This window comes from Urocitellus parryii, chromosome 10 (genome assembly GCF_045843805.1).
Source record: "Urocitellus parryii isolate mUroPar1 chromosome 10, mUroPar1.hap1, whole genome shotgun sequence".
Lineage (NCBI taxonomy): Eukaryota > Metazoa > Chordata > Mammalia > Rodentia > Sciuridae > Urocitellus > Urocitellus parryii.
This window is the reverse complement of record NC_135540.1, coordinates 132,530,747-132,545,767: the sequence shown is the minus strand read 5'-3', so window position 1 is coordinate 132,545,767 and position 15,021 is coordinate 132,530,747. Positions and strand designations below refer to the sequence as shown.

The 15,021-nt window shown below is 38.7% G+C and overlaps 1 protein-coding gene across 8 annotated transcripts in view; it reads right to left on the bottom strand.

The window, feature by feature from the left end:
• Lcorl (ligand dependent nuclear receptor corepressor like) overlaps positions 1 to 13,193 on the bottom strand; it is a 141,529-nt gene extending 128,336 nt beyond the window's left edge. For 7 of the 8 annotated variants that reach the window (XM_026403530.2, XM_077803431.1, XM_077803429.1 and 4 more), the window contains exon 1: positions 13,037 to 13,193. In XM_026403530.2, coding sequence (XP_026259315.1) covers positions 13,037 to 13,193 — 157 coding nt within the window. The remainder of the gene's footprint in view (positions 1 to 13,036) is intronic. The other variant, XM_026403522.2, reaches the window with a different exon arrangement.
• Positions 13,194 to 15,021: the final 1,828 nt, after the last annotated feature.

Below are 15,021 nucleotides of genomic sequence, written 5' to 3'. Positions count from 1 at the left end.
AAAAATTAAGGGTGGTAATGCATATCAAAAACAGTACAGTGTTAGACACATGTTAAAAATAAATATTAGTTACCATTATTTCAAATGGGAATTTTTAGTGCTAAAAACTGTAGAATAATTTATGCATCACATACCATGTAATTTTAAGGATTGAAAATGATTAATTCAAGAAAACATACAAACTCATGACACTGCTTTTAAATATTTGTGTTTTATATTTAACTATCTTACAAAAAATGTTTTATGTGCAGTAAAAATTTTGTTTTTCCAATCACATGGCCTATGTGATGTCCATCACTCTTAAATTCTTTAATTAGTATTTCCTTACAAAGGTGTTTCTCTTTTGAAAACCACCACTAAATTCATGGAATTAAGAATGACATTATATTCACTTCTCCTTCACCCTTCTCAGCAACAACATAGGGTGGGTATATACATTTGTATAGGTATATACACACGTTTATTTCTACAGTTCTGTGTATGTGTGTATGTGTGTGTGTCTGTGTGTGTGTGTGTGTGTGTGTGTGTGTGATGTTCAAACCAATACCTCATTTCCAACCCTTCAGAGAGCATTCTAGTTTTTTCTGCTTTCATATTTCCAAATTCCATCTCAGCCAATGAGAAATCTAGCTCCCACTGTCCTTAAAACTTATTTTATCAGTTTCCCTATGCATAAACAACCTCTCAATATTACTGTTTCCCATTCCCCACATGGACACTTCTCATTATTCTTCTTGGTCCCAATTTTTTACCCTTTCCCTTACCCCATATGTATAATCTCCTCATTCTGCTAAGGCTGATATCTATTCCTCATGCCTGGCACTCCTACAAGAATATCCTCCCCACACCCACCCTCAGGCTCTGATCTCCCAGATTGCACTGACCCTCTGATGAGATCACTTCCTATCCCCACACTAGAAGCCTGACTCCTTGCACTTAATGACACATCATGTTCACTGCTATTGGTGAATTACTATTGACACCCTGCACTCAGACACCTCCATTCATGGACTCTTCTTCCTCAACCGACCTGAACCTTGATATACTCACATAAGACTGCAATCCTATGATACCATCCTACTCCCCTGCTACTTGCTGGGTCCCTAAGAGTTCATGCAGGAATACATCTTACCCAAGTCCATGCCCTACTCATTTTGTTACCTGTTCAATTCTGAACACCCCTCACTGGGACCAACAGAACCTCCCCATTTCCAGGCCACACTTCTCACAGATACCATACTCAACCTGCTTAGATTCTAATACTCTGCAATTGCAAGTCCTCCAATGTAGATGTACTCCTTGCCCTCAGATTCCACTAACACACTAATCCCATCAGGCTGATATCCTATATCTTCGCCTCCCGCACACTGTAACCAGGGTGTAGACACCTACCCCTACTTGGTTCCACTTGATAGTTTTGATACTGAATTATTCAGAAAGGGAAGAGAAAGAGGACAAATAACAACAAATGATGATACTTTCAAAAGAAGTACAAGTGAATAAACTGTGCAAGCACCTATAATCAAGCTAATTAAAATAATAATCTATTTGTCAAAATACAGTCTGCCCTCAATATACATGAAGAATCAGTTTAAGGACCCCAACCCCATACCAAAATCTGCAGATGCTCAAGTCCCTTATATAAAAAGGTACAGTTTTTACATATAGTTTACATACATCCTCATGTATACTTTAAATCATCTCTAGATTACTAATAATATCTAGTACAAAGTAAATGTGATGTAAATAGTTGCTATACTGAATTATTTAGTGAACGACACCCCAAAAGTCTTACATGTTCACTACAGATGCAGTTGTTTTCCCCCTAAATATTTTTTGCTCCAAGGTTGGCTGAATCAATGGATGGGGAATCCACACACGGTTACACACGGCCACCTCTACCTGCTTTTTTCCTCACCCAAAGAAGAACACTTTCTAGTCTTGTATACTAATTCTTTCTAAATTTAAAGTTAATTGAAAGTTATGATACAGAAAGATTTGTCTCTTTTCTAGACAAACATGCATTTTACCTGCATATCCTACTTACACGGTTAATTTTTAAAAATTAAGGAAGAAACCAATAATTTTAAATTGAAAAAAAAAGTTTAAAAAATATAATTGTTTCAAACACAGATTTAAATATTCCATATTTTGCCACATAATCATTGCCACTGTATTAAGGTACATCCACAAATATTCCATGCATCCTAACTTTGCAAGTTTAGTAATAAGAGTTTTTTTAAGTAATACTGAAGCATTTTTTTAAAAAAGCTTCACATAATGGTTGCACCCCACTTCTCTTCCAAAGAAAGAAAGAAAAAGAAAATGGCATCAAATCTGCAAAAATTATGCACTAAACTATGATTTTTAGAAAATATTCAGAATATGGAAGTTTGATTATTTTCAGTATAGGAAGAGTTATATTGTTTACAGTACACTTACTAACAGATATAATCCTACAAAAAAGTCCTAATGGCCCTGTTAGAGGCATCACAACACCTTGCTCCTGGTTTCTTTGAGAAAGGATGCTTCAGAAGCACAATCTGAGTCTCTTTTCACCTTTAGGAAAGTGAAGTGATTTTTCTGATAGTTGATTCTGAAATGAATAACTGAGCAGACAAGTTCACTTGGTTCCACTCCTCTTGCCCTTGGGAGTAAGCTATTCAGAAAGAACATATCTGTAGAGAAACCATATTTCATTGACAGCATAAGTCTGTCTAGACCAGCTCACCTGACTATTCGTCTAACCTAGCCTCTATTAGTAATAGCAATACTATCTGGGCGTCCATCTTCCTCCTTTTTCTTCATTTCTCAAGTTGTTGAAGGTCCCAAATGAAAGGTATCACCTAAAAGTACTTCAGCCATACAGTGTATTAACTGATTTACTGAAGAAAAAACTGCTTATTTCCCCAGTTTTGACTTAAAGGGACTGCTTCAATTTGAGCTTCTTTAAACTACTGCAAACAAAAAACCCTCAAACCTGAACTAACAACAGATGTTCCAAATGAAAATAAAGCTGACTTATCCGATCATGCTTATTATCCATTAAAAAAAAATCAAAGGCTCATAATGTCCTCCCTGTAGAGGTCATAATTTATACTTTCAGTCCCATTTCTTACTCTCATCCTATACTTCAGTAATACATACTACAGTGCTAAGTATCTTCTGAACATATCATTAATATTTCTTTATTATGCTTACCCCTCTGTTCCCTATACTACTTTTCTTGCTGGATATTTTAACTCAAAGATCATCAAATTATGACCTGCAAGCTCAATCCACCTACTTTTTAAAGTAATTTTTACTGGAACACAGCCATGCTCGTTCATTTAGGTATTGCTTTTGCCCTACAAAGCAGAGGCAAGTAGTTATAATAAGAGACCAGATAGCTCTTGGGAGTGAGCTATCCAGAGAGGACATATCTGCAGCAAGCTCATATTACACTGTACTTAGGACAGTGTACTTAGGATGGATGAATAAGTCTGTTATGCCTGCCCACCTGTCTATTCCTCTAACCTAGCAAAGCCTAAAATATTTACCAACCAACCCTTTACAGATGAATTTACCAATCCCTGCTTTCATTCAATCCTTTAAAGCCTAGTTATTTTGAATCCCTCAAGTCAAAATTAACTGTTCCCTTCTCAGTCTTTCCATTATATTGTATCAAGTCTAATATTTAACATTCCTAATGCCTGTGAGCTCTTTTAAAAGCCAGGTCTAAACAGCAACCCAGGGTAAACAGCATGCTTTTTGACCCAACCCACAGTTCCTGCCTTCCCATACAATAGAATTCCCACAAAAGCTTTTCACATTCTTTAGGAAAGTACTTTGGAAGAAGCTTCTGCCCTTTTCTCTACTCCTCCCAAAGGAAGAAGAAATAACTAATATCTGGATAGTTTGTGCCCTAGTGGGATACATTAATGTTTTTAAAAGTCATTTTTCAATCACGGCCAACCCTTCTGGTCACTCTGACTCATTGGGGTAGAGTTCATTATTTCAGAAAAGCCCTGCAGCTCCAGTTGCACTGTGCTTGACAGGTTGCTAAGTTCAATTCAGGGGGCTAGATAGAAAGGAAGCATGATATCCACTTCTGATCTCATTTCCAAGTTCTTCAATGCAACATTACCATTAAAAAGCTAATATTTCAATCCTTGATTCTTAAATTTATTGCCATTTTGGAAGACAGTAAGGAAAAAAAATAGAATTATACCCTACTCAAATAGCATACAGTAGGACTTAAGATATATGAAGATTGACAACAGTAAATTAATTGAAAAAAATTCCTTTAAAATATATAATGCATCTATGCCACATATATCATACATTAATGATTAACTTGATTAGGGAGATATTTGTTGAAAATAAAGACTAAAAATTTAGAGTTCATATTCAGTGATTCAAGCCCAGTTCATCATATTTCTTTGTCTAATATATATATGTCTCAATATTCTGTTGTTATCAGCTCTTGGTTTAATTAAATTCAACATATAAAAGAATCATGTGTATCACTTATTCAAAAAAAAAGTATTCTCCATCCTACTTAGTATTACAAATGGTATCTCCCATCTGAAAAACAAACATCTTTGTACCGCATAACTCCAATTTCTGCTTCATTTATGTTTCTTCCTCAAAACAGCTCTTAATGATTAGTCTACAAATATTATCTCCACTTGAACATACCTTTTATTAAAATATTTTTTAGTTGCAGATATTTTTTATTTAGTTTAAATAAAACCTTTTATTTATTTATTTATTCTTTTATGTGGTGCTGAGGATCAAACCCAATGCCTCATACATGCTAGGCAAGTGCTCTTCCACTGAGCTATAACTCCAGCCCTTCCACTTGAACGTGTTAATCACTTTCTGACCTATTACAATATAGTTTTCATCTCCACCACTCTGCTGAAATTCATCTAGTCAAGGTTACCTAGAACATTTATGTTGCCAAAAATTATGTATGCTTCTGTTTCACCTATATACCTAAATCTCATCAATATGTAACAATCCTTGTTAAATGTAAAATTCTTTTCTTATATATTGTTACAGCACTCTCTCCTAATTTTAATACTCAGCCAAAGGCCTTGCTTGCCAATACAAAGTTCAGTGCCTTACTTTGAGGTTTTTCTTCTATCAAAGGAATTTAAAATTCTCTTAGGTGTAGTTGAGTTCTCACTATTTATACTACGTTATATCCCTAGGTAATCTCATCTATTTCTATGGATTTAAATATCATCTTTATGCTGGTAATCCCATAACATATATATTCAGCACAGAAACTACTGCACATATTTTAACACATCTCATTAAAACAAAATAGCAAACATTTGAGGGTAGATATTACCTTAGATTCACAGAACTCCATCTGAAAGATGAAATGACTTACACCAACAATCATAATGATAGAGGTTAACAAGGACCTTTCTACCACTTATGAAAACTTAGTAACTAATAAAAAAAAAAGAAAACTTAGTCCCTTGTCTCAAGAGTTCACTATGTAAATATAACAAATAACAGACAAAGCTACTTCTTGTAAGCACACTATGCATATACTCATCAGAGAAGACTAGCCAATAAGTACTTTAGGTTGCCACTGAATTTTAAAGGTGACTGAGAATGAAAGCAGAAGATATGATTTAAAAGTAAATGAAAAAGCTCGTGCTACCTGAAGAAACTAGACGGACAAATAAGACAGGATACTCTAGCATGACCAATTAGTTGAATGTGGTCAATAGTTTTTAGTTGATGCAAAAAAATAGACAGATGGGAAATATTAATACTTTGTAAACTATGAAATCAAAGCAGCTATTTCAAGCAATGATTTATAGCATGATTTAAGTTACACTAGAAGATAGTAAAATCAGCAATGCAGATACTGATATAAACCAGAATCTTCTGAATTGTCCAAGTGCTTACAACCTAAATAAATAAATAAATAAATAAAATAATATGACCCATTAATATTGTAAGGAAATTAGTAACTTGGCAACAGATTAAAGTAAAAAAGAAGAAGCAAATATAAGCAGGATAGGGTTGCTACCAATTATGGGAAACCATATGAAAAGAAAAGAGATGAGAGACAGAAAAATTATTCCTAACAAACAATTTTCTAACAAATTTTTAAAAATTTTTTTAGCTTTAATTAAGAAAAAAAGTGCTATTCTTCAGATGCAAAGATGTCATTATTTTGTTAATTAGTTTTCTAGTACTAGTATTCTGGGTCTATTCACTTTTTGTTTTTAATCTAAACTCTGTTGTGAATAAAAACCTTTGAAAGTATTTCTTGATTATAGATTCAGCCCTAAGTATGAACTCATTAAAGTTAAGTAACTTGTCAAAATTTTAGAGCCACAATTTTGGTGCTCTAATTGCTATCTATCAACCATGAATGTTAGCCACATGCTAGCTCCTTATTTTATTATAGGGTCATGTCATGATCATAATCTGGCACTAAAGTACTTGGAACTCTTATATTACCCTACAGCTGGACAAAATCGTCTAACTCAAAGCCTACTGTATAGTAAATGATCGACTATCTAATGACTATCTCATGTAATTTACTGAGGAGTACGTTGTTTACCTTCATGAACGTGTGGCTGACTGGGAGCTATTACTTATTACTGCTGTCTGGCATCTTAAAAGTATCATACTATATATCACTAGCCAAAGAAAGATCAAAATTTTAAATTCCAATTGTTTCTGCTAAATAATATTACTTTTGTATCACTATAAAGCAAAAAAAAATATCATAAGTGGGGCCACTGTAAGTCAAGGACTGTCTGGATACCAAAAGGAAAGAGTGTAAACAAGAAGGAAAAGAAAGGAACTCCGCATATGCAGAAAGTAGGACATTTTAATTGAAAGATTAGACTTACTAATGAGGAAGAAAAAGTTCCATAAGCAAAAAAAAAAAAAAAACAAAACTACATACCTTTGTTGCTCCTCCCAAAACTGTACTGTGGTAGAAGAACTATAGATCAGAGTTTAATGTCAGAAAAATCAGAGGAATGTGGATACACATAATAGCAACTTATTATGTGCAACAGCCATTCAGGGAGGAGGGCAAACCTGTAGTCAATCAAGGGAAGCAGCATGGACACAAAGACATGGCACAATAAAGAATGAAACTACATTACATTAAGACCAGTGTACAGCCCATATCTAACATCTGCAAAACAAAAACAACACTACTTGGTTTCAAAGATGGCAGAACTTTAGACTTCCAAGTATGAAATGATCCAGAAGTACAGACAATTTTAATAATACGTACAAAATTCATCAATATACCTATTTTACAGAGAAACTTGAAGATATGTCTTAACCATTCAACTGGTCATCAGCACCATGGATTCCATTTGTCTAATGCATGTTATTAAATAGTACAACAATTTACATCTTTTTAAAAAGATAACATATTTGCTGATGTTTAAAAAAACAGTTGTAGAGCCAACGTTTTTGGTACTTGACCCATACATACCAGTACTACCCATAAATCCAAATTTCTAAGTAAATCTACTCTTCTGGGATTTATAAAATAATACCAATAATACAGGGACAAGTTAATAGTAAGATAAAAGAGCAAGAGGCAAGCAGCAGCCAGAAAGAAGAATCAAGTTAATCAACATAAAGACTAACATAGAGAGTAAATACCAATAAATAATAGCTTCAAGATGATCTAGAGTACAGTATAGATTCTTTACATGAACTGAAACTAATCTTTTATATTCAGCTACCACATAGCCAAAAGATTCCTTAGAATGCAGGAAGGCATAAAATACTTTTTGGTTCCTTCAATGACAGCATTAAGCTAAGTGATACTCTGTGATTCTCAAACAATAATTTTATGGTTCCAAGTACTCCAGAAAAGAGATGGTTCATGTCCTTACTATCTTTCAGCCAACATGCCCCACAATCTTTTAAAATTATTCCTCAGTATTCCCACCAGAAAGGATCTATCGATAAAATGTAAACTCAAGCATGTAATAACAAAACAATAATAAAAATAATAGTTAACATATTAAATGTTTTCTGTATGGAAAACACATATTAGCCTATATCAACACAACTAATTCTCAAACAATCTAATTATCTCCATTTTACAGATGAAATAACTCAAGTACAAAGAAGAATCTTGTCTATACCCTAAAACATAACACTAGGATTCAAATACAAGAAGTCTAGCTCAAGAGCCCATTTTCTTATTTTCTGTTCTGTAATACCCAAGAAAAGAATTTGAGGAAAAGATAAGTTATAGGTTTGTTTACCATCATGAGATTTTAAGGTAAACGGTACACAGTAACCAAGAAAGGAAGTGCCCAATGAGGTAAACATTTACAACATGTGGCTAGTAAGCACCACTGAAATGTAGCTAGTCTAAAATGAGATATGCTATAAATGTAAAATACCCAATTTTGAAGGCTTACTTAAGAAGAGTATATAAATCAACTCATTAATAATTTCTATATGAGTAAATCTCAAAATGATAATATTTTGAATACACTGGATTAAATTAAATGTGCTTTTTCATATGGCTACCAAAAGATTTAAAATCAGATATTTGGCTACCCTTGTATTTTTATGAAATGTAGTATTATGTAGGCAAGATTCTAGAGTTTATAAAATGATTCTAACCTAACCTTTGCCAACTTGTTTTGCTTTATGATCTCAGGAAAAAACTGTTAACACTGATTATGAGCATTAGAAGAAATGGGGTTTTAAAACAGCCCTAAAACCTACTGCTCAATTTGAGTATCTAAATTTATTTTCCACTAAAAGAACAAATTACTTGGGACAAACAGCTGATGCTAGAGCTGGGACAAGTAAAGTACGTGAACCTGGAAACCACCATACACAGGAACCATCCTGATGAGGCTCCTGTTAGCCAAACCTGGTATATTTTGAGAAACAAAATGAATTCATGCTGATTTTTTAAAAAAACTGACTGAATAAACAAATAAGGGAGAAGAGAGGAAAGACTGATTTATGACAGAATGTCAACTTCTAATAACTGCTGAAGGAATGAAATTGGAAAATCATCAATGGATGCTAAAACTTGTGGGTAAAATTTTGATTGAGACTCTGACAACATCCTGTTATTCAGAATACTTTTCCACAAGCTGCATGTTAATTACAGAGAAATAAATAATAACTTTCAGGTTGGAATATACAGACCACCACGCTAACCAAATTTTCAAAGCTAACATCAACAACACTAGGACAAATCAACCTTATGAGCCTTAAGATATGATGTACTGAGAAGAACAAAACATCTCTTCAGTGGTATTCCTGCCAAATGCATAACCAATCTAATCATGAGAAAACAACAGACAAATTCAAACTGAGGCATACTCTACAAAATAACTGCCTTGTACTTTTCAAAAATGTCAAGGTCAAGAAATAGGTTGAGGAAGTATTCCCAATTTGAAAAGACTGAAGAGATGTGATGATCAAATGTGGTACATGATCTCAGAGTGGATCTTGTATTGGGTGGAAAGGGTTATAGAGAAAACAGATAAACAAGATTTGAATATAGATTATAAATTAGATAATAATATTATGTCAATACTAAATCTCACGGTTTTTAATAACTCACTCTGGTTAGATAAGATAATGTCCTTGTTTTTAGGAAAAATACATAAAAAATTTTAAGAGTAAAAAGGTATGATGTTTTCAAATTACTCACAAATTATTCAGAAAAACATATGTGAATATAAAGCAAGAATGATAAAGCCAAATAAAACAAAATGTGAAACAACAGGCAAAAATTGTTCCAATTTTTTTGTAAGATCAAAATTATATCATAATAAAGTTTTTCAAAACTGGCCTATCTTCCAAATCAGATATTTTAATAACTCTACCAAAGTCTGGATGTTTTTAAATGTACTAATACATTTATTTTATTCTAGACTTAACTCTGTTAATTTTGACTCATCAGATAGTCATTTACATATTCCATAAGATTCAGGACTATGTCTATTATTGCTCATTATCATTCAAAGTACTATTTACTACATCCAATAAGCATGCAAACGTTTTTTAAAGTGAGCACACTCACATACTACATGATGCTTATAAACAAAGCATTAAATTATATAAAGCTCCACATTGAAAACAGAACCATTATTTGGGACAAAGAGGGACAACTCTCCATTTTTTTAAATAAAAACCAGGAATGAATCAAAAGAGTGGTCAAAAATCTAAATTAAAGAGATAAATTCCACAATTAGAAGAAGGTAAATACTTCTTTTTTATAATGGGAGTCAAGCATTTTACCTTTACAATTAACTATAAGCAGTCACTGACAACTACAATAACTTGCTTCTTTATAAATTTTTACTATATTAATAAAATTGAATCAATTACCTTAAAAGAGTAGTCAAGGTAAGTGCTGAGATTCAAAACTTCTCTAGGAGTTCACTAAGTTGCTGTATAACCCTGAGAAGCAGCCTAACAATTTCTTATCTTACAAGTAAAACTTCTGGATCATTTCCCCCCCCCCAAAGGCAAAAAGGGTGTTATGTTATAAAAATAATTTCAAGCAGTAATAGCAATGACTATTAAATATAGAAATATAAAGTCAAACATGCAAAAAAAATTTGGCTTTTTGTAAATATGTTTACAAAGTAATGAATGTAAGCATATTAACAGCAAAAGTTGACTCAAAATAATTACACAAACTACTTTTAGATCATAAATAAGTATGACAGAACACATACACACAGACACAGACACACACACACACACACACACACACACACCCAATCAACAAGTACATACCATGTTTAAAATGGTTCTATTGTTTATTTAAAAATAATGGTGACAAAAACCAAGTATGAGATAGGTCTCCTGACTAGAACTGGGACTATAAGAAACAATACAATTCTCAAATATAGGTAGAACCCAGGAAAAAAATTCTTTTCATGTACAATTATGTGTTACATTAAAAGAGTAGCATAGATTGTCCGTTAGATATACAATATTAACTCAATTTTCAGTGTTTTCCAATATTACTTGAGTATTGAAGCAGGTAAGTCAGAAATACAATTGAATTCCCTTTTCCATCAAATCCGGTTAATTTTGTGTCTCATTAAAATTTGATTTTTTTCAAAGGTACAAGTAGTTTTGCGATGCAAAGTCGCATCTGGATAAGCAAGAGAAAAACATACTCCCAAAATATTCTAAAATAAAAACTGACCAAAGACAACCTTAAATCACTGTATCCCTTGGCAAAACGTAACATAGTATCGGCATGAGCCAGTATTACAATGCTGTCATCCTACCTGATTCTATCTTAATAAACTCAACAATTTCTATGCAGTTTTTTTCCAGCAGAAAAGATCTTCACATATGTAATAATAAAGATAGGTACATTTTGTATTCAAAAAGAACAAATACCAACACACTTGGTATAAAGAATTCCCAGAGGTTTTTTTAGACTGAAATCACTTATGAACACTTGACTAAAGCTTTTTCCCTTAACTTCCTCAGATAACACCAAAACATATTTTATATAGATAAAATAAAACAGTACAGGTCTTAAACAGCACTTAAACGCCCCTCATCGGAGCAGTCTTCCTTCACGTACGTTTTCCTACAGGCATCCCATTCTGCAGGGCACCTTTAGGAATGAAGTTGTCACTGGTGTAACCTAGGAGGACCTCCGCCCCACCAGTGAAAGCAGGAGAGATCTTAAGGAGCTAACCAAACAAACCTAGGGAGTGGGGAAGGGGAAGGGGCGCGAGGTGGCGCAAGAACAGATGAAAACAAGGTGAGACAGTTGTTTCCTTAAGGCACTAAGGTCACTCCCCAACTCCCAATGCCAATATTTACTGGCCAGCAGAAAAAGCGGAGCCATCGCCCACCGCTGACACAACGCAACCTTCCTTCCCACTCTCGGCACCCAGTCCCACCCACACCCCCGATACACAAACCCGCGCGGCTCGCCCGGCCCGACCGCTCCGGCCCCTCCACGCCCACCCATCAGCCTGCCCACCAGCTCCAGGCGCAAGTCTCACGCGGGCAAAAAAAGGCTGCTGCAAGGTGGGGAGTCCCGCCATCTCCCGCCACCCCGAGCAACCCACAGAATGAGAGCTCCTAGTCCAGAAGTTTGGAGCAAAGGAGTCGGACCCCCTCCCCCGGGAAGGCAGCCTTGCAGCTGAACCGGGCTGCGAGCCGGGGAGGGCGACGCGAGTGTGTGTGCAGGGAGAGTCCATCACATGACAGTGAAAGGACAGGAGTCGTCGGGGCGTCCGCGCGGAGGGGTGAGTGGGGGGGGGGAAGAGGGTGCCGTTGCCGTGGCAACACCCCCCCCTGGCCGTCCAGACTTCCAAAGAGGGAGGAAGAACTTCAAATCCCAACCGTCAGCGCTCGAGCGGCTCCTTCTTAAAGGGGTACACACAGAGCCGCCGCCGCCACCGCCGAGCGCGAGAGGGCAGAGTTGGACGCCCCCCGCCCCTCGGGCGGCGCCCCCCGCCCTCGCCCCCCGCCGGCCCACCCGCGGCCCCGGCCCCGCGAGCGCCCCGGGGACCCCCGGGTCCGGATCCCCGGGAACTCGGCCGTGTCCGCCAGCCCGGCCCCCGGCGACGAGAAGGGGGTGTGTGTGCGCTCGGCGGGGGCGCGGACCAGCCCGCCTTCCTCCCGCTGCCCTGCCCGCCGGCTCCCTTCGGCCAGGGCGCCGACCAGCCCGGCCGCTTCCCCCTCCTGTCAGCAAGGACCGCTGGCGGCGATACGGGCACGGAGGAGTTTCGGCAAGAGCGCGAGCGAGTGGCTTCCTCCGGGCTCGGCGAGCGGGTCCGAACTAACAGTTCCCTGGGAGCCCAGGAGCCGAGAAGGCAGGCGACCGAGCGCGGACCGCGCCGGGCGAGGAGCCCCCGAGACAAAAGGCGAGCGCCGGGGCCGCCGCGCCGCCGCCGCTCCCATCTCTCTCCCCATTGAACTGACCCGAACCGGAGATTCAACTAAACCCCTCAGCCACAAACTCCTCGGGCTGCGGCAGCAGCCGCCGCACGGAGCCCGGGGCCCCGACCCGTGTCTCTCTTACCTACACAGTGCATGAGGCGGTGGCGCCAAGAGTCGAGTTCCCGCCGGAATCCTCTCCTCTCCGCCGCGCACCGAGGGCTCCGGCACTGAGCGGCGGCGGCGGCGGCGGCGGCAGCAGCGGCGGCGGCAGCGGCCATTCTCTCTCTTCCCTTGTCCATCTGCGTCCCGCGTCACGCGCCCTCATTTACATACGAGCGGCGCAGGCACGAGGCAGGGGCGCGAGCCCTCGGCGCGAGCCCCGGAGCGCGCGCCCCCCGGAGGGGGTTGATTGACACGTGTCACTACCTTCCCTCTGCCCTTCCCTCCCCCTCCCACCGCTCCCTCAGGGAGAGGCGGGGAGGGAGCCAGAGGAGAAGGAAGCAACCTGCCGCTTCCGCTGACCCCGCCCCCCCATCCACTCCTCTCTCCCCTCCTCCCCCGGAGTTTACTCAAGCAAGCCATGCCGCTCCCGCCGCCCGCGAAAACCCTGAGCGGGAGCGAGAGACCCGGAGCCGAGCCAGGAACCCGCGTGCTAAAGGAGCTGACTAGCAACGCCTCCTTTCTGCCTTGGCGCTGGCCGTTCGGAGACTTCACTTCCCAGGCTCCCTTGCGCCCTTGTCCCGAAGCGGAACTTGCGGCGTTGGCGCGGTGCAGGCTGGGCGTTGTAGTCTGGCCCAGATGAGCACCCACGGGTCCTCTAGCACGCTGTAGCTAGCCGAGTGGCCTTCGACTTCTTGGCGCAGGACCTAAGGTGGGCTTAAACTCCCACTCCCTACCCCCAGGACCTTACACTGCCGGCGTTGTCCAGACAGACGCGCTGCTTTAGCTTCCACAATGGAAGTGCAAAAATTGTTGGTTCTTGCAAGTGTGCTTTAAGTGTTGGAAACTTTGAGGGGTCACTGTCATCTTGTCACTACAGGGAAAGGGCAAGCCAACTATTCAGTTGCATCTGAAATAATTGCCAGACGTCCAGAGATGCCGCAGTGACTTCAGTTTCCAAGGCGAAGAGATCATTGCAAAGCGGAAATACTTGCTAGAATTAGGAAAAAGATGAAAGACTTTTCACCGAAAATTATTTAAGGGAGAGGACGTAGCTGGCTGAAAACTCCAGGAGGGAATTTTTTATGATCTGCAAAATATAAACTCCTGGAGGGAAACCACCCCCTGAGACTTCTGTGCCTTGGCATCTTTCATTCGCTCTACCCTAGTACAGTGCCAGGATGTGGCATGGGATTCAGCACTTTAAATTTGTTATGGAGTGAATTCTGCACTATGCTAAAGAAAATAACTTATTCTGAGAGAAAGAAATTTTTTGGTTAAATTTAGACTTCAATTAGATTTTTACTTTTGCACCAGAGCAAGCCTGCATTTATTTCTTGTATAGTTGCAGAGGGCCAAACCCAGGCTAAGCCACCCAAAGTTTACTAAGAAGTGTATTACTGGGAATTTATGCACAAGTGCACAAGTCTATGGGAAATATGTTTCTGAGTTCTGTATCACCCTCCTTGTATGGCTTATCTTCATCTACCTTTCTTACCCACTCCACGCGAAGAAGTATTGTTCATCATTACCTCAGTAGTGAAGATGTGATTACACCTTCATAAAAGTTTTTTGTTTTTTTTTTAAAACAGTGACGTTGGAAATCTTACAAACACCTTTCCTAGAACAGTCACATTTGAGACAGGTGAAATCACTAGTGAAAGTGCTTTTGAAATTATAAATGAATGGTTTCAGTTACCACTTCTACACATAAATTGCTAAGATGATTAGACTTTGTAGGTTTCCTGATGGCTTCTGTAGTAGTCTTCATTAGTTAGGATGGAACACTTTGGTGCAGTCACAAAGGATCCAAAAATCTTAGTGCCTTAAAACAAACAAAACAAAATTTAATCTACATGTTCTTCTTCAGGGGTGAGGGACCTTCATTCCAGGTGGTTCTCACCAAGCAACTAGATGTTTAGGGAGGCTGGAAAGACTGGAACTTTCTTCCATGTTTGATAAACAAAA